The sequence below is a fragment of the Agelaius tricolor genome, unplaced genomic scaffold (genome assembly GCF_023055355.1).
Source record: "Agelaius tricolor isolate 1412-34295 unplaced genomic scaffold, bAgeTri1.0.p SCAF_7, whole genome shotgun sequence".
NCBI classification, from domain to species: domain Eukaryota; kingdom Metazoa; phylum Chordata; class Aves; order Passeriformes; family Icteridae; genus Agelaius; species Agelaius tricolor.
The window spans coordinates 20,926,317-20,947,291 of NW_027269267.1; the positions used below are offsets into that span (position 1 = coordinate 20,926,317).

Consider the following 20,975-nt stretch of genomic DNA (forward strand, 5'->3'; position numbering starts at 1 on the left):
TATCCAGAATGATAAAAAAAAAATTTCTAAAAATTTGTGTGTATTTAGGGTGACAGAATTTACATCTTAAATGTACAAATTCTTCATATTTGTCATCACCTTATAACTATTTAGCAGTTATACAGGTATGGTACAGCTGAAAACAGCACTGCTGCAGGCTGATAAAACACCCCAGAGAATACTCATTCACATCCCAAATACATCTGCAAGTTCTTGCATCTCTAAATCTTCTCTAATTGCAGGAGCTGGTTTGAGTCACTGTCTGTCTTACCCAGATGCTAGCAGGTCACTGACAGGGTTCCAGGCACAGATGAACACTTCTGATTCATGGCCCCGAAGGACTGTTGCTTTGTTAGGAGGAATTTCAACATCCCCGTCAATTTCCATTGGCTTTGAATGATTATCTGGAAGGAGATATATCAGAATAAATCGTTTACAAGATGTAGTTAGGTCTGTTTTAAAATCATGCTAGCTTACCAAGGCCTGAAGCTTACAGCAGCATATACACCAAAATTAATACTCTGTGCTGTGTCACTGACAATATTACTCTATTTGCTTCTCTCTAGCCATTCAAATTTATGACATTTCTTCAAAATGCAGAGCTTTCCAAAACATTTTGTATAAGTCTACATAGCTTTTCATCCCCCAAATACTCAGTTTAGTGTAGTTTTTATTTTGAGTTGACCTCATTAAAAATGACTTACAGATTTATTAAAATAATTTTAAAAAATAACAGAAAGCATTTATACTTTCTTACATAATCTCCTATAAGTAATATCTGTGCTACTCACAGACAAAAAATATACTGAGGAGGGGCTTAATTCCTGGAGCACATCAGGGCAATGGTGAATGATCACCTCCTCAAGGATATCATAATACATACAAAGGTACCAAATGAGTCATAGATATACTTAACTTGTGTGCTGTAACTCTGCAGTTCTTTAGCCTCATCGCTTTTACAAAGTTCCTTTATTGTCTTAAGCAAGAAAAAGTGAATTTAAAATGATGGATTTCTCTTAGTAACAACAATTCATTCCAACTTGCATCATGAAACATATTTTTACTTCAGACTTCCTCTGCTTCTGTATAACTCTTCCTCATTAAGCTCTAGCTACACTTCCTGGTAGCATTACAAGATTATTTATTCTCTGCAAACAAGACACCATCCAAGGACAGGTGACACACTGAAACAGCAGACACCAGATGCTACTCTACACACAAGTGTGGCCCATTTTGCAGAAAGCACATCCAAGAGCAGGTAGCTGGCAGCCTCCTGTTACCCAACCAATGCTTTGGCCAGCTGATCAGCTCTGACTGATCAAAATGCAAGTTCTCCTTCTGGGTTAAGTCTTTCAGTTAGTCATTCTTCAATCACATATGAAGATCCATAGGTTTGCAAGTAGAATAATTATGCTCCATTACTGCTGCATGTTTATGGCATTTAAAATCAGCCATCTGTCCTGATACTTCAGCTCTGCTAAGCTATTGCCCATCAGCTGGTGAAACAGACTGTGACACTGCACAAGTGCCAGCAGGAGGAAGATCTCCAGATTTCCATCCTTACCTGGGCTTTCACATACCTGGTTTGGCTCAGCCTAACTTATGCTGAGTCACACAAATAGCACTTCTCATTGTGTATTTGGTTAGCACCCTAAAACTATGTCTGTGCCACATCTACGCCACAGATGGAATGGAATCTACATGAGTTACACAGAATCAAGTATTAAAATCAGGAAACAACTAGCAGTAGTTTGACAGCTTATTTCTAATGAAAAATATCTGTATTTTGGCTACACTCATTACCTATAGATTTGCTGCATAAACACTGGAAATGCCTATTTGTAAAATCCATACCTATGCTAAGTCCCTATGTTAAGCATTGTCCTTGGCAATTCTCTATGTGTATGACTACTAAACTGAGAACTGTTGTGATACACCAATACTCAAGATTTAGCCTGACACCAGCAGCTGGGATCTTTTTGATTCCAAGCAGTCAGGCACTGAAGTGAGAAGCACTATTAAAACCCACCAGAAGATACAAGCCTAGAACTCACAATTCTCTATTGCTCAGCACAGCACAGATTCACCACACTTAAAACATATTTTCATGAGAAAAACAGCAGCATGACAATGGCTATGCATTCATCTGTGTCCTCTTCACAGTGTGAGCTGGAAGCTGGGGGTAAATCAAGAAGAAGTTTCAAGCACTTTGATTTGAAAAATTTAAATGAGATGCTATGCTTACAACACAGGATCCTACTGTCACCTGCCTGGCTCTAAGGGCAGGGCTGCTTTTCACTTTCGATTAAAACCAAATGACAGCTGGGGAGCAGCGTTACTCCAAGGTCTCAGAGTCAAGAGGAGCTATCAGAACAAAGCCATCTGATACCCAGGAATATTTTTTGTTTGTATGTGGCCAGATGGAAAAACCTAGACACACACTTTGAATGCTATTAACTGCTGTGAAAAAACCCCCACGAATAGTCATGCTGTGAAAAAGAAACCTTGATTAGCTGATACCTGGATTAGTACATGCAAGACCAACTGGCCTCTGGGAGCAATAAAATACCTGCAGAATTATTTTGTATTGTATCTTCCAGTAATGACTTTTATAGAACTGTTTTGGTGGTTTATGAGAAAACAGAGGGAAGGATGAGAAGCCTTTCAAAAAATAATTTGCCACTGTTCACATTTTATATGTTTTCTTCCTACTTGCATCAGTAGTCAGGAACATTCATATTCAGTGTTACTGTTCAGCACTGAACTTAAAATGCCCCATTGAACAAACAGGACAGTTCATGCCTCTGTGATACTGCCTCAAGCTCTTATCAGATTCACATAGACACTTGCAGGATATGACTGATATGATTATGGTAACAACAAAAAACTGCAGAAACCCCTGAGCACAAATGGGCACTCTCTCAAGAGTGACAAGTTCCTTACCCAGCACCAGCTCTTGGGACCCCTGGTCTCACCTGGAAATTTGGCTTTCCTATGGATGCAGCTACAATGTGTGCATGGGGAATGAGAATGAATACATAAGTGAGATGCAGTAACCATCAAAACCAGGCTTTTGTTCTAAAGTACCTTCCAAGCAGAAAGCTTTCAGTTAGGATCTTATTTGCACAAAATTGCCCTGGGGGGTTCTCTAAAAGAGAAGGCATTTCTACTAACTGCAGCAGAGCCTCAGGTGAAAAACTAAGTCTGCAGGTCACATAGGGAAGGACTCTGTCCAAATGTTAATACAAAACATTTTCTAAAGGCCAAGGGATCTTTGGTTATAGTCTACATAATAATTCTTTTCCTCAAATGTATAAAAAATGCCAAACAACTGGAAATTGGAAGTCATATTATCCCAAAGTATTAAGATGGAGGGTTTTTTTTAAGTCTAAAAAGAAAAATTCTAACACACTGGTAAGTAATACTAACTATTTTCTCCAAGGAAAAAGATAGATATTTTTAAGATCTTGTGAGTGCTAACCCTGTCTTTTCTCAGGAAATACATTTTTTCTTTTTTTTTTTTTTTTTTTTTTACTTAAATATTTAAGACGCCTTTCACTAAAGTTGTTCTTTATGGCTGTGGTTTTAATAAAGGAACAGGGCTTAGTCCTCTTTCCAGAGCTTTATTTTTTATAAACCTAAGCCAATCCTCACAAATATAATGAAACAAATTACACTAAAAGTATTTGTGTTGGAAAACAATCCAAAGTTTGGCTCCATTTCTACATGCTGACTTTTATTTTTTCCTGTAACATTTGAAGTGACTTAAAACTGAGAACATTACTTGGGAAGCAACAAGAAAAGGCAGCAACTTTTTTATTGTATTCAGTATTTGAATCTGCACCTCAAACTATTGTTATTGTTTTCTGTCTCCTCTCTTTCTTAAGTCTATCATATTGTAGTAGTAATGCTGTATACAAAAACTTATCCTATTAAATATTTTGAAACCTTTTTGGAAAGATTTAAGAGTGTCAGGGAGAACTCCATGCCAGAATAAATGCAAACTAGGTAATTTCTCAAAGACATCTCTTCCTCCCGCTCCACCCATTCCACCTTTTTTGAAAACCTGGTATTTGGGTGACTTCCAGGTTATGACTAAGGACTAGTACATTATCTAAACCTGTGCCAATATATGCCAGGTCTGTGGAATACAGCAACAGCAGTAGAAATTAAGGTTGGGGAAGTTTCTCACAGCTTTCATATCAGCAGACTTTTCTACTCATTATTATTTCTTTCTCCTAGGAAAAGTCCTTCTCAACATTCCAAGAAAAGGTCTGCAACTGTTTGTGAAAATCTCTCTATTAAATATAGCTGTGGGAATTATTATTTTTTATATTAGAAACTGTCAGATCTGAGACATCAAGGCTTACAGTGTGGCTGTAAACATAAACTGATCTTTAAGGCTTTCCTTTTCTTAATACAATAGTAGGTATATTTCTTTGGATCAGAAGGAAATACATCTGAGTGGTTCTCTTTTAGTGAGGAACCAATGGATCAGTTTTCTACCTTAAGAATTTGTTTTTTTCTGGCCCTGAGACAGTGAGACATTCCCCTAAAATTTTCACATGTCAGCTGAAGATGTGTCAACAAACAGAATGTCAGCAATTGATACATTTAACAGTACTTTAATTTCAGTTTGTACCCCTTCACATATGAAATGATTGAAGTTTCAAACCAGAAAATTAGTTGAAAGTAAAACATACGCAATCCATAGTCTAAGAACAGATTAATATTTAAAAAATATTCAGATCTTTTTTACATTTGCTTTCTCAAATAAAAATGTCATTTAAATAACTGCAGTTTTACTAGGGGAAACTAACCTGTTTAACTGGAATTCTCTGAAGGAAAACCTGTTTTGAAAGTGTTTTTCTCACTGACCCACAGAGGAATTTATTCAGATCAAAGGGAAGGTGGAGACTGATAAAGGTATCTACATTGCAGAACTAAAAAAATCTGTTACATGACTACAGTCCTGACCTTGTCTAAGCCAAAGAGCTGTTAGGACTTCCTACAAAACCTGCCATGCATGTTCGTCTAGAGTTTTCTTGTAAGACAACTGGGGAGTAAGGGCTGGTTTCAGAAGCCAGCCAGTACACAATGGAAACACAGAAACCAGAACCAGTAATCCCATCTGCCCCACAGTGTTAGCACAGGCATCAGGATCTAGTTACACAAGCAGGTAGGTCCCACTCCATGTTGGAAATGTCTGACTTTGGATGATTAATATATAAGTGCAGTGTCCTTTAGTCACCCATGAACAAAGGTGAATTCAGCACTCTTGAGAACTGACTGTTCCCAAAGACTAAGGAAATCTCAGGAAGGTGGGACCTTGAAATTGATACTTGCAGTGAATTTATGAATAAGCACATGCTGTTAAATAAAAGGCCGAGGAACAATTTTGCTCTGTGTTTTCAAGACAGGTTGGCTGCATCCAAGCTGTTTGCTGGGAATGGTCCTTGGCACATGTGCTTGGCAATGCTGTTTGGGAATGAATAGCTGGTATAGTCCAAACTGGGATAATGACCATGACAGTACAGCTAGGGATGCTCCTGTGCTTGGCCACACCCTACAAAAATGGAAGCTGGAACATGCCAGACTGGGCCAAGGACCATGCCAAGGCTATGGATAATCACAGGACAGCTACTGCACAAGGCTATGCACTGGTCACACAACAATTACACAGATAAGCCTTGTAGGTCTGTTGGAGGTTAGGATTACTCCTTTTGTTTTCTTTCTCTCGGGGAATTTTCTCCCATATGTCCTAAGGGACAATAACAACAGGTACTCAAGAGAGACAAAAGAAGTTGCCACAATGCAGGGGAAGGGTGTGGCTGGCTACTCTATTAGCTGAGTGGTTTCCCTTGGACCAGCAGAAATAGCAGGAGATTTGGGCTGGGGGAAGGGGCTGAGTGCAGCTCCTTGCTCTCTCTCATTTCTCTGCACTGGAGGGAAACAGGCTGTGATCACTGTGGGGAGAATTCACCACCACTTGAGGCTGTCTCCTGCTGTCTTCTCCTACCCTTGCTGCTTCCAAGGTTCCTGCTACAGCTCATTTTGCTCTCCAAAGAGGCACAGGGACCTACTGCTCCTGTGGGTTTGTAAAGCAGGCCCCTTTTCCCATCCCTTCTCCCGGCTGAGCTGCCATCACCGTGCAGCAAGGCGGCTGAGCTCGGCCACAGCGCCCCCTGCAGCTGCGGGGGAGCCATCGCACCCGCCCTGCCCTGCCCGGCCGGGAGCCAGCAGCGCCCCTGCTGGCCGTTCCCGGAACTGCACCCACAGGGAAAGGGCCTGACAGCCGAGAGAAATCTGTCACCAGGTCTGTGGGTCTGTCTGCTGCTGCTGCCAGAGTGGTTGTTTGTTTTGCCTTGTTATACATATACATACCAAGAAAGAACTGTTACTCCTTTTCCCATATCTTTGCCTGAAAGCCCCTTAATTTCCAAGTCATAATAATTTGGAGGCAAGGGGGTCATATTCTCCATTCCAAGGGAGGTTCCTGACTCCCTTGGCAGACACCTGTCTTTCAAACCAAGACAAGGTCCCAGCCTCTCAACCCATCTCTCTCCTAGCCTGGCCAAAATTACAAGCTTTGGCTACAGCCCCCTTTTTATCCAATATCTAAAAGCATTTAGAAAGCTGATAGTAAAGTCTGGATAGCCTGCTCCAAGGAGAGAGCATACAGCTCCACCTCTTGATTTTGTCTTCAACTCGCAATTCTGAACATATCTGAAGTTTTCAGGTTGTTAGAGACAGATAAAACACAGCCCTGTGATGTGAAACATCATTTTTAATCAACATGCCCTGGAATGATTGCCCTTAATTCTACCACCATGCAGAAAGCACACCTTGCACCCCACCCCGCAACCGTGTACAAGAATATTATGGAAACACAAACTGCTCAGCGGTTGCAGGGAGCTGCATGTTGGCTTACTTATTGCATGTGCCCCATTCTCCTCTCCATTCACAGTGGCTTCTCCGTTCTTTGGTGTGTTCTGCTGGGAAACAGCAGTCGTCGTGGCTCCCGCTGTGGCCGCCGTGGCTGCCGCGGCTGCCGCGGCGCTGGCCTGCTGCTGCGCGAGCTTCTCTCGGAACGCTTGCTGCCGGGTCTGGACGACATCAGGCATCACCGCGTCTATCAGAGACAGGGACTCTATTGGCCTGCCATCAAATACTGTACCATCCTGCAGAGAAAATGAGCACAAGGGAAATCCCAGGGTTAGGATCTTCAGGCGGCAAAGAATCACAAAATAAGTCCGTGTGAAAATACTACACTTTGACTTAACCAACAGGGCCACAGGACTAGGGACTGCCTCTCTCTCAGATCCGTGATGGTGGCACTCATGGTCCATTCAGAAATCTGATCAGTCAAAAAGTGATTTGTTGGAATTTTATAGGAAGTTCTACCATATAAATGCTTTATAGATGCAAAAGGAGTTAAGCTGTGTTAAAAAATATGTCTGACCAATGACAAAAAGTTTCACTTTGTCTTCTGTTTGAAAAAACAGAGTTATGGCTAAAGCCATGATAAAGGCAAAAAGACTTTGGTTAAACTGCTTGTTTTCCCACACTTGCAGGAGCATAGGAATGGAATGGAAGCAGATGATGTATAATGAACCTCAGGCAAAACATGATGTATACATAATTTCAGTGGTTTCTTACGCAGTGTTTTTCAACCCAGCACCACCAGTTGTAGCTGATCATACAAGACAGCCTTACCATTATTTTTCTTTTATTCCACTATATTATTAATAATAGTTATGACTTTCATTTTGATTTCTGTAAATTAGACTTCAGCTTCAACAACCAATTGAGTAAACTTTTAGGGGCTGTTGAAGACTTAATACAGACTATACCGACTTAGTTTTTCTTCACTTTCACTCTCCTATTATCTTAAATATAGGGGAAGGATTGTAGTAGTTTTTGTAAAGGGCAATTTTGCCAATCTTCTGCAAACCCCCTACAATTCTTTGAAATAATAATGATCTGGTGGTGAAAGATTTGCTCTTGAGAAAGAGCAAGTAATAATAGATACAGATAGATAATGTAGCTGATAAACAATATAATCTTCCATAGGTGAGAACAATTAATATAGAAAAATAGCTGCTTGCCTGACTGGTATGTTTCTGCTGACCTAGTTGTTGCATTACCCCTTATAATTACAATATTAAGATAATACATATTTGTTTCCTCATGGGGAAGAAAAAGGAGGAGACAGTCATTAGAGAAGAAACCAGAATCTCTTTCTCCTCAACATTTATGTGTCTGCCAAAATTTATTTGAATCTTGACTCAAATTCTTGCTACACAAGAAACAAAATATTTGCCAACAGATCCTGACATCTTACATTTTCATCTGTAAATGTGCTCACTGGACTATTTACATGACTGCCCTTAAATAGATCACAAACAATAATTTTATACACACTAGTTTACAGACTCACTGATTACTTGTCACTCTTAAGTAATACACACGGAAGAGTAACACATAGGGAAGCATCTATGGCAGCCCTTCCTGGGATTCAGATGTAGCATGAATGGCCTTTGCTTTGCTGCAATATACTTAACAGTATGTATTTGAACAGGATCAGAGAATGGCTTGGGTTGAGTTGGAAAGGGCCTTAAAGGCCATGCAGTTCCAACATCCCTGTTGTGGGCAAGGACACCTTCCACTAGACCAGGCTGCTCAGGGCCCTGTTCAACCTGACTCAAACCATGAGAGAGCAACATAAATCTTAATGGTGACAACAGGCATATTTTCAGATTATTCTCTCATTTTAGGGAAAGTCTTGAAGCTGGGTAATGCAGGACCCTACAATCTGATTCAAATGCTTCAGGGCTGGAACTTTTTAACTGTGTAGCTCCAATTTCAGGCATGGGGCAAAATGTTAAGTAGCAAATTGAGACAGCTTCCTAACACTGGTTTGTTACTACAACTGCATCAAAGTGCAGCTCAGAATGAACGTCAAATGTTATTGCCACAATTACAAAACAACACATATACAAATCTTATACATTGTATTGAGTCACAAGAAGAAAAAACACATAGAATGTTTGAGTAAAACCAAAAGAGTTTCCAAGCTATACATTGCAAACAACACAGCCTTTTCTCTATTTTATACTCCTTTGTTCTCACCCATGCTGTTCACATGCTACATTCAGGTATAGAGGAAAAAGCAGTAGCTTCTCTGTATTAATATTTATTACAGATGTTTGTCAATCAGAAATATCTATCATAAAAATCTTGTAATGCAGCCCTTGCTTATCTGTCATGCTTCATTCCTTCTCAAAGCACCACGTCTTTAAGCAGGGCAGGGCAAAACCACTGGCTTTTCCCACATCCCTTCTTTGTTTCCACTGGCAGCTCAAGAACAGAGACAATCTGTGGCTGTTCATACAATATCTACAGAAAATCTGCACCCAGCCACATTGAGAATTTACATGCAACTGTTTCACCATGTACATGATGCCTCATCTCATATGATCTAGGCCAAAGTCACTGAAATCACTCTCCAGTGACCTCTGTGGATTTTTGATCAGGCTTGTGAACAGTGCTGCCTGCTAGGAGGTGTCAGGGAGTGAAGTTTTAACCTATGCTGAAGGTTTCTCCTGCCAAATTCTGCTATGACCTTGAAAATGCAAGGCTGTAAGCGCAGGCACTTTTTCTTGTTTGCTGCAAGAACCTGTACACCCTGGATTTGTTGGCTGGGATAGCAGAAACACCACAAAACACCAGGTAAGCAGCGCAGAGAACACCCCCCTGCCACAGCTGAAAAACCAGAAACACGTCTCCATCTCAGAGCTTTCTGGCTCTTTGCTGGGATGGGGCAAAGTATGAGGAATAAAATTCAACCAGATGAGGAGAAGCTGGGCAGTGGCTCGTGCTGGGGCGTGCTGCTTGGCACGTCCCAGTGCGCGGCGGTGGCAGCAGTGGCAGCGGTGGTGGCAGCAGTGGCAGCTGGCAGCAGTGGCACTTACTTCATTGATGCTGATCTCGGCCTCCACATACTGGAGCCCCTTCTGGAGGATGGAGATGAGTGCAGCAGGTGGCACTAGTGTTCCGTTGATGTTGGACTGGCTGATGTGGCTCTCGATACCGAAGGTAAAGGCCGAGTGGGAGAAACCTGAGAGCAGGAAAAGGAAGCCATGATATGAAATCTAAATGCACCAGTCAGATACACCTTCACGGTCTAAAAATAATTCTGTCTTGAGATCTAAGAGACGCTGCCGTGTAAGCAGAAGGGTGTGGGCTGGCTGCTCGGAGCTGGGGAGGTCAACCTCAGCCACCCTGACTGCCCATCCCCCCCTCCCTCCCCCACACACAGGGGAAGCCATATAGAAATGGAGAGAAAAATAACTGCACTAACCGAAACAAAACACCCCAAAACACCTAAACATCAGCAATCGCCACAAGGGCAGGTCCAGCTAAAAAAAGTGCCTCAAATCTCCATTTCCCTTGTTGAAAAAAAAGTGCATCCCATCTTCCCTTCCATTTCAGTGCTGGGTGTTTGCTGAAGCTGCACACTTAAATCCCTACCAGCATGCAAGTTGTATAAAATCAAGGCACAGATGCAGCTGACACAGAGCAGCCAGTCCCTTATACCAGGGAAAAGATTTCAAATCCTCTGCTCATTTATTGCTCAGTACAATATGATGGGCAGAGCACTGCCATTAAAATGTGAAACTACAGAAAGGCCACCCCTGTAAACCTATTTTCTGTATGTGAACAGCAATAGCAAAAGTAATTAACTGGGATCTGCCACACAGCAGATGACAAGCTGAGGTGGCCTGTACTTCAGCCAGAAGTCTTTCTCTTCCCTGTTTCATTCTTGTCATTGTCTGCGTAAGTAAGTGGCAATGAAGGCGACAGCACTGAAAATTAAAGAATTTTGGCAGACAAATTTTAAAGAGTGCTGCCTTAAATTCTGTCTGAAGCTGCTCAGAACTGTTGCTGGGTATGGAGGCGAGCGCTGCAGAGAGACTGCACAGAGGGGCAGCTGTGGGAGGGGGGAGGGGGAACAGGATGTAGATATAACTGTAGGAACCCATTTATCATCACACTGTCTCCAGAGCATTAATCTAACATTAAAAGCCTTGGGGAAACCACCCATGCACTGTCTCAAACAGGAAGAGCTCTCATCGTCTCCACCAACTAGACAAGAAAAAACAACAAACAACAAACCCCCCCAAAAAAGAAAAAGAAAGCAGCTTTCAAATGAAAATACTTCCGTTAAATATAGCTGTGCCTCTTCCCCTTGTCAACACCAGTTTCATTTATAGTTCTGTCTGTTAAGGGATTTCCCCTATATCACTGCAATGTCCAATTGTGTGCAGGCTGGGGATGTGATTTTGGGCTCGCTCGACAGTAGTGCTTTCTTTCTCTCTTTTCAAGATGCTTTTCCCAGCTAGCTCAATTATTAACGCAGACAGCTAGCAAAAACAAGCTGAGAAAAAGAATGCCTCCCACATTTGAAACCAAGGTATGTATTTCTCTGATTCTCCCCCCCCACACGTTTTATTTTGCTGCTGCTTTTCTCTTTTTCCTGCTAATAGCTTCCACTCTCTCCCCTCCCACCCTAATTTCCCTTCCTGGCGCTCTCCCAGTTTGGGGGATGCTTTGGACACGTTTTAGGAAATGGCAGGTCCACCTATGAACAGAATTCCATAGGATCACAAGGCATTAAGAAAGGACAGATAAAAAAACCCCACTGAAAAACTGCAGTATCAGTTATGTAATCCCTGGCCAATTTCTTATTCTGTATTGCTCTTTATGTCCTGGTCTAGTTTATGAGCTACTGGACCTCCAGCTGTGAAATAGACTGTAAGATCTGCAGGGCAGTGTTTTTCCCTGGTTATTAGTTTTGTAGGACATCTAAGCACATTACTGGGAACCACAATGAGGAAGAAATCAAGCACTGAGCATACATAGCCTTCACCTAAGAGGTCTAGGGCCTAATCACTGAACACTGAAACCTCTATGTGTATCTATAAACACATGGCACAAAACTAACCAGAATTAGAGAATCAGATCCCTCTTAATTTATATTTATGTGTATTTGAGTTAATCAACACAACTTTCTTAAAACAGAATCAACTTAAAAATACATGACAGATAAATTGGTAAATCTATATAAGAATGAGAAAATTGAGCTGCTGTCCAAGAGCACTAAAGGTGACTGCTAAAATACCCAACAGCTAGTTTTCAACAGCTCAGAAAATTGTAACATGGTCTCTGATTGAAACAACAGGTGGATGGCATAAAAATGGCAACCAACAAACATGGAGGAAAAAAGTAAAAAAGTGGAAAACCATGACTGTGGATCTATGGCAGACATAAATCTCAAGTTTGACATTTTACATCTCATTATCGCATTTTGTATCTCACAGACTTTTTAGCTGGCTGCTAAAGCATATCTCAAGCCCCATCTTTGCCAGGAGACACAGCTAAACCTCTTTGTTCAGTCCTGATCCCCAGAGAGCAACACAACTCACCTCACAGCATGTGAGAGAAGAAACTTTTCAGTACAAAACTCAATTGTGTTTTTGCAATGAAACATGTTATTTTATTGTTTCTCTGGAGGCTGAGACACTATTACCAAAGCACCTGTTAGATGAAGAAACACAAAACTCCTGGTACACTGTCACTGAGGAGCAATCTCACTCACACACTTCCAGCAGCTGTGAGAAACTTTCCTAAGATTTTATCAGACAAGATCCAATTAACAAAAATCAATGGCACAAAACTGTTTAAGTAGGTGCTGCTGGACACAGCACTCCTCACACCTCTTGAAAAAATGCACCCAATACAATTGTAGTTAAAAAAAACCCAACAGAAATATGCCAACCAGTCCTCCAACAGATAGCTAATTCCCTCCTGATTTCTTGCATTACCACAGCAGTTATATAAGGCTCATTTGAAAATAAACGGTTTTATAACCGCCTCACACAGTCAGCAAAATCCTCAATGAAGCTGTACCTACATCAGGTTTCTGATAACACTGAAGAATCACCTGAGCTTTACTTTTATAGTTACCAGATGTCATCAGTTCTCTTCAGGGCTCTGCACCGAACTACACTAAATTACATGGCAAAGCTGCAGCTCCATAGTTTAGTCTTATGAAAAGGTGATTTCTATCAAACAAAGGCAATTTTAAAAAAATGTTAGCTTGTTAACCTGGCCCTCCTTCTAAGATTGCGAAATACACTGGGGACACAAAGCCAAGACACAAGCACCACCCCCAGTCCCAGTCTGCCAAGGCAGTTGGGAGCGTGAGCAGAGACAGAAGGTGCTCTGCAAGTGGGGATCTGAAGGAAGGATGTGGTGGGGGAGACATGAAATTACAGCAGACAAACTGAACATGCCGTGGCAGCAGTGAAATGAATGAAAATTGCAAATCTGTGTCTGTAAGCATTTCTTCTCCTAAATTCTGCCACTAGTGACTGCAATAATCACTCCACAAGACACTAATTTCTGTTCAAATAGCACTAGTGAACAAAATCTTAGTGCAATATACCCTTTGAAGACACATGCAGTGAGACTATGAGCTTCTGAGGTTAAAGCATGAACACTAAGGGCTGAAGAGGAGAAAGCATTGCCACACAGGTTTCATAGCAGTGAACCAGTTGCTATTGCTGTGACATGACCAGTGCCCTAAATGGTATCTTTCAGCAGACTTGAGAGAATGGCTTCCAGTTTTTTTCTGCCCCCAAAAAGATGGGAAAACAGAAACCATCAAGCTATGCATCATAATCTGTAAATACATTATCATAAATGAAAAATAAACCCATACGAACAGTGCAGAAAAAATTCTTGTGCAGAAAAAATTCATCTTAGGATGATCTTGGTATGAATGGAGGTGACTTATAGTTGGACTTGAAGTATTTCACAGAGCATAAAAGCGGAGAAGAAATAATGAATGTAGAAAACAATTAATTAAATGACCCCCCAATCTCAAAAATTATTACACAAGTCAGAAACAGACTTGGAAACTGACTGAAATTCCCAACTGAGAGATTCCCACAATTTTTTTGTACTGACAGTGGTAACAGGTCCTGGTTCTGTGCTATATCTTTTCCCACACTGAGGTGTCTGTATATACTCTCAGTGGTACATACACAGCCGTTTGGGAATTCTTGCCCTAGGCAGTGCCAAAAAATGCATATGTAGGACTGTGTTTTGCAAAATCTCACTGATAGGTTTTGCTATAACTGCAAAAACGGAGATGATGGAGGGTTTTTCCTTTGGCTGTTCCTTTTTCAGTTAAAAATGGCTTCCCTTTGAAGCTAGATTTGTCATTGATCAAAAAATGATAAGTTTTTATTTCATGAACATAATGATGCTTGTTGCATGCTTGTTTGATCTGAAGGCTACATAGTTTTAATTGTTTGCAATATGCCTGGCTCACATCAGAAATGCCTGTCAACTGTAGGTGTAGGAAAGGCAACTGGGGAGCCACACAGCCCAGGGAATGACTTTTCTTCTCCAGTGATGTGTCTCATCTCTTCTGGGAGCAAAGCATTATGCCTCCTTTTAGACTCACACCTGGGGTGATGCTGAGTATTCCCCATGCTGGCTCATTTGGCACTCACAGCTCCAGGTAAAACTGACATCTACCAAGCGTTCCTTTAATTTCCCAATCCCTTTAGCACCACAAAAAGCATGTCTTTATAAAACTGCAACCTTGAATTGTAGCAGCTACAGTACATGTTGCTGTATTTGTGCAGGTGAGGGGAATGACAAAGAGGGGTCTGTGGAAGCAAAGACCTTTGAACTGTTTCAGTCCTTACTGGTCACTGGGGAGTTACTTTGGGGATGCCCTGATGAGCAATAGAGACGTGATCTGTTGAACAAAGTTTTCTGTTTGTGAGCTAAGTGGACTTAGTTTTTTCTGGTTAACCTAAATAGTTTGCTGTACAAATAATTTTTAAAAGCCAGGTGTTTTCCAGTTATTTACGACTTACTTGGTTCAATTATTCACACTGTAAGATCCTTCACTGAAACATTTGCTACTGTGCAATAGAACAGAGAATAAATAATTATGAACATCAAATTGCCTTTAACACACACTTTGGGCATCTTGATGATGAACAGCCTCTATCCCAACATTGAACAGAAGTAACAAGCCATTCCTACAAATCTTGGTACAATTAATGCCCAGTGTGGCCCCCTTTTCTGGAAAATAGTGACATTTCATATGGAGATCTGTGTAATTTCCTTCAACAAATTTTGCTATTTCTTTAACTCAAGCAGTCCAAGCTGAGGTTTGCATATACAGAGATCTTAAGTTCTAGTTCTAGAAATCACTAAATTAGTGATGTTATTACTTTAAGAGAGAAGAAAAATAAAAGGAAAGGAATAAACTATCTGACAATTCCTTTTTTTTTCTCCAACAATTTAACCATCTCCACATGGAAATAACCAGCACTTCTAGCTTAACTGATTTCTCTGCCACTGTATTGTCTTTATTTTTTGAAATTTCCAATACAAGCTCCTCCAGTCCTCACCTCTGAAGTAACACAGTGTTCCCCTTCAAAGCATTTGGCAGGTAGAGGAGACAAAAATGAGCAAGGCTTTAGACATTATTAAAACTACTGGTTCAGCAGAATCAACATGAAGCTGCTATAATGGGATCCACCAGCAATCTCAAGTTTTCTGGCTGCAGAAGAGCCTGTTTTCTTTAAGGTAAGTCTTGCACCTGGCACTGCTGCTGAGACTTTGACCAAAGGACAATTCATGCAAGAATGGAAGGCCGGTATAGCTATACCGGCTGTAGGGCAAAAAAAAAAAAGTTTGTGAGGGGCAAAGGAAAGTCATGTTTATGACCATAAATGGGTATATGGGCAAAATTCCCAGGAGATTCAGACACATCAAGTAGAAATATTCCACTGCATCATGAGTCAAAAGAAAATCACGCACAGGAGGAGCAGACGTCCACTCGCAATCCCATCAGCTGCTCCACCGTGTTAGCAAACCCAAGGAACCCCAAAGCTGCCTGCACAACTGCTTGCCAAAGAAACCAGATGCAAGCAGTGGAAAAACATTCATCCCAAGTTTGACGTCTGGCTCCTGGGAGTGCCATGGGAGCAGGAAGGCAAGAAGGGCAGAGTGCTGCAATGTGGTGTTCTGAAGTAAATTAGAGTCTCAGCACAGCAGCTAAAAAAAAGTCCAAAAAAACCCCCGGTGAAATACAACCACCAACAAAATAATTTCCTCCAAAAACTAATGATGTACAAACAACACAGTCAGTGTTAAATTAAGACTTTTGTACATCTAGATTTATCAGTGTAGAGAAGCAAGGCACATATATCACTAAGGGCAGATTTGAATGCAAATTCTGTATGTAAAACCAAGAGCAAACAACTTAAGTTAGAGCAACTGTATTTTCTTAATTCAGGGCCTAGCACATGCTAATCTAGTTCCTGAGGCAAGTGATGTAATTTCTTTCCACTGCCTGAGAGAATACAGTGATGCTCTTCACTGTACTTGACTGCAGTTGCCATTTATATGATGCACTGAGAACTGAGAATGCAACATGGATCCCTATCCTTGCTTATCCTTAGATTTTTGTCTAAACTGAATTATGTATCCATAAAAACACAGTCATAAACTCCCAGTGTACATATATGTGAAGGCTTTACAAAAAGGGCAACTGGTTTCTTTGAAATATGTTTGGTCACAGTAAGTGTCTGGTGCCTTAAGCCACCAGTAAGATTCTACTAACAATTACAAAAAATAACAGTGGACAAGAATCCTATGCCAGATCTTGTTTGCTATTCACAGCAGACTGAGATTCTTCTCTTAGTTGAGGTTTTTGTTTCTCAGTAATACATCCCAGAGTATCTCTCTGTTTTTGGCAGTGTCTGCTTATTTTGAAGACTTACCTTTGCAATTACATAAAGGGCTTAATAAGGACACACATTAGCAATTTAAAATAGAGAACTGCAATTGAAATATATTTTTAGAAGAACCAGCTGAACAATAGGGCTTGCACATTTGTTTCAAGATTAGGATTGCTAAATGATTAAAATTATTTCCAGAACCCTGGGAAATGTCTTCAGTATTACAAGCTCTTTCACAGTCACTGGGAAATATGAAGAAAGGATTCCTAGCTGTAGGTAAAATTACAGTATGTCTAGTTACCCAAAATTTTACAGCTGTGATTATTCACTAATATTAAACGTTACACCCTTTTTTCTTGGATATTGGACCTGTTCACCTTCTGCCAAGAATTCAGAGTAAATGTCTGCTACCCAAAATTATTTTATTACGTGCCAAAGAATGTTTTTGGCAGGTACTTTTTTTTCTTTTTCATGCGGGAAAGTATGCTGGAAAAGATTAATACAACTTGGAAATGATCTTTTGATGAGTGGTACTTGGCACTCACTGTTTAAGCCTTTCTGAGGGCTGCAAATTAACAAAGAGAGAAATACGATACAGACAGAAAACAGAGCACAAGCAATGGAAAGAGGAACTTATAAAAAGCTCTTGAAAACAAGGTCTGAAGTAATCCTGTTTCACTCTGTGTAAATGAGAATGAAAGCTGCAAGTAAGTATCAGTACAGATCTAGCAATTTACTGCAACTATGGGCAGAGTTTGAAACAGCTTACAAAGGCCACAAGGACGAAAATAATTAACTTCTGAATTAATGGGATGCTCTTTAGCCCTATCTGTGCAACCAAACATCCAAAGAAAGAGACACATAAAATTAGGGATCATGTTTCTAGAACAGACTTCCACAGCTGTATATACTTTCCTTAAGCTATGCTCTTTTCTCTGTTCTAACATACACCCTAAGTGGTGGCAAGAGGGACACCTCAGGTGACACTCAGGGGACATTCAGGAACCTGACACCAGGAAGGGTTTTGTGGATGGTGACTACAAACAGAGCCCTAACAGAGGATGTGTGTGAGGAGGGGTGGTCTGTCAGTGCCATGGCAGAACAGAGCCATTCTCAGCACAGAGGTTATTAAGAAAAACTTGCAAAGCTCCCCTGGGCCTGGAGACTCAAACTGAAAAGCAGTAAAGTGAGAAATGTGTAGGACTGCACTGGTTTTACCAGCAAAGTCATCTTGACCTTTAGACATCTGTCTTCTACCCCACATGCTATTTTCTTAATACCCTAAAAATACTGTGTTTTTGCAAGCTTTAAAAAACAGGACATGAAGTGATCAGAACCAAAATTTGTGCCATGGAATAAATTTGTAAAGGTGTAATTGGCTATGTTTGTGTAACTTAAAAATCACTGTGTTTGCTCAGTGTCCGAGATCCAACCCTGTATGGCAACTTTCAGGCCAAAGAAAAATTGAAATAGCCAACTTTAGAAAACTGTGAAGAGACCTAGAAGGAAATATGAGGTAAGCAGGCTTTTGCAAATGGCAAAACCCCAAAATACAGTGTATTTCTTTCCTTCACATGAAGTTAAAAATTCTGCAGCAATTATGAGACAGGGTAAATAGAAATAAATTTTCAAACAGACCTTTTCAACTGCACTACAAAACATCAGAAAATATTGTTTATGCATTTGTATATAAAGAGATATCTGGTCACAAAAGTCACAAGTCTGTGCATATAAACCCACAAAAATGGGTCTCATACAGACTATTAAATTATTTTGAAAACTTACCAGAACAAAGTAGGAGAAACCCAGAAAGCTCTTTACCTGTAAAAATATTTTTTCCTCACCATCACAGAATCTGGATTTTGTGAAGCCAACCATCAAATACTGCTAGTACATATTCACTTCTCTATGAAAAAAGGGTCCAATTTGGTTTTGACTTGCACAGGTGCTCAGCTTCATCCTTTCCAAGATCCGTAGCTTTGTTACGTTTAAACAAAAATGTTTTGGGAACTGCAGCTCAACAAAGCTTGTTGCCTTCTAATGTTGACCCTGATTTTCTTAAAATGTATTTATTGTTTACAAAGAGAATAAATCTTTACTAGCGGAGAAGAAACTGCATAATAATACAACTCTTATTTTAGAAATGGATTTGTCTTTTCAGCATAATCCATTCTCAAATAATGAAGTATAATTTCAAATTCAAATTCACTGTTTCTGCAACCATACAGTCACTACCTTCCCAGTTTAAAAGAAATACAGAAAAGTAGAACAGATATAAAAAAAAAGAAGTTATGGTTTATTAAAATCCCTTATATACCCTTTTGATAATATACTATTTTACTACATAAATATTATACTGGAGGCATTATATATATATATTAAAAATATAATATTATATGAAATATGTGTTGTTACAGATGGTTTCATGTCATATAGGAACATTCATTCTGAGGTAACTTTTATGAAATTTAAAGCAAACCATTTTTTGGGTCAAATTTCTTAATTGTTCTTATCCAACAGTAACTTTAACATGTATTGTATTCCTAGGACAACACTGTGGCCTTATTTATCTAAAATAATTCATGAAAACTCTAGTGACTTTTGGTTCTATGGTTCTTGGCTGGTTCTATAGCCAACTTTCAATAAATCAGAGATCTGGACCAAACCTGAAGTTATTTTATGAAGTTATTTTATTTTAATTGAGTAGGCTGGCCCTAAAAAGGATAATGCATCATACAAATAGGACTGCATGCCCACAAATCAGGTCTGTGCTAAGCCATGAGAATTAAAAGTAGTGTTTGTTTTGCTCTGAAGTCTCATTATTGTACAGCTGAAAAGCTGAAAGAATCCCTGCCTTGAGTTTTAACACCAGTATAAGTGTATAAAGGCATAAGTTTTAATAACCAGTTTCTGAAAAATACTATTAATATCTCATTCATCCTGCTTTTAGGGATATATATTCACCCATAAATTCATAAACAGCACTCTGAAATAATTGAAAAATAATGTTAAATATTGTCCCAGCACCTGTGTAATACTTTTTACTCAGAGGATTTCAGTACATTTTAGGACTATAAACATTCAACATCTGCTGAGGTACTGTTCATAGTATTAACTTTGCTTTCAAACAGGAAAATTGAGGGACAGAAACTTTAGGGTGAGGTATAAACACCCAGTTTTCATGTATGCCCTTGAAAAATGTACCATCACTTTGTTTATCCAGTAATGCCTGGTCAGCACAGAAGGAGCTGTGCAAGGGAAGATCAGAAGTGTCCTTACTCTGTGAGCTACAGTCACCCTGAGCTGCAGGCAGGACACACCAGGCCCAAGAGACTGTGCTAACACACGTATCAACACAAATAATGCACAGATTGCTACTGGATCGACACTAAAATGTGTGTTTTATCTTTGCCTGGCAGGCTGTCATTTCAAGGATGCATTTTTCCCTCAGCAAACACAAGGTCTCCCATCATCATCGCTGCCTTTAGAGCACAGCTGCGTGCAGAGCCCTGGGAACACAGCAGTGGCTGCCCTGCAAACCCTCCTCTATTGGTTGTTTAAAGGATCTTTGAGGCTCTCCAGTGCTGAGCAGGAGGTTGGACTACTTGAACATGAGCCAGCCATGTGCCCTTGCAGCACAGAAAGCCAAGAGCATGCCGGGCTGTCCCACAAAAAGCACTGCCAGAAGGTCACTGGAGGGGATCCTCACCCTCTGCTCAGCGCTGGTGAGCCAGGCCTGGAGCGCCATATCCACGAGAGAGCCCAGTGAAATACAATCCATAACCATAAAGAGAATCAATGGACTGGTGCATCTGCCATACAAGGAGAGGCTGAGAGAGCTGGGGCTGCTCAGCCTGGAGAAGAGCTGGCTCACAGATGGCTTATCCTCTGTGCAAAAATACCTGAGGGACGTGCAAAGAGGATGGACACTTTTTCCAGTGGTGCCCTGGGATAGAAGGCAATCAGCACAAAATGAAACACGTGACATTCCCCTGAAACACAGCAAATAATTTTTTACTGTGGGGGTGATAAAAGCATTGGAACTGGCTGTCCAGTGAAGTTGTGGACTCTCAATCCTTAGGAGATATTCAAAACCCAACTGGACACAGCCCTGGGCAACCTGGTGCAGCCAACCCTGCT

General features: G+C 40.5%; 1 protein-coding gene across 4 annotated transcripts in view; it reads right to left on the reverse strand.

Annotated features, from left to right (window-relative positions):
- The window catches only part of TBL1X (transducin beta like 1 X-linked), a 196,054-nt gene that overhangs the window by 26,947 nt on the left and 148,132 nt on the right, over positions 1-20,975 (reverse strand). For all 4 annotated transcript variants that reach the window (XM_071430567.1, XM_071430568.1, XM_071430569.1 and 1 more), the window contains 3 exons: positions 9,975-10,120; positions 6,932-7,181; positions 272-404 (listed from right to left, as the gene is read on the reverse strand). In XM_071430567.1, the coding sequence (XP_071286668.1) occupies positions 272-404; positions 6,932-7,181; positions 9,975-10,120 (529 nt within the window). The remainder of the gene's footprint in view (positions 1-271; positions 405-6,931; positions 7,182-9,974; positions 10,121-20,975) is intronic.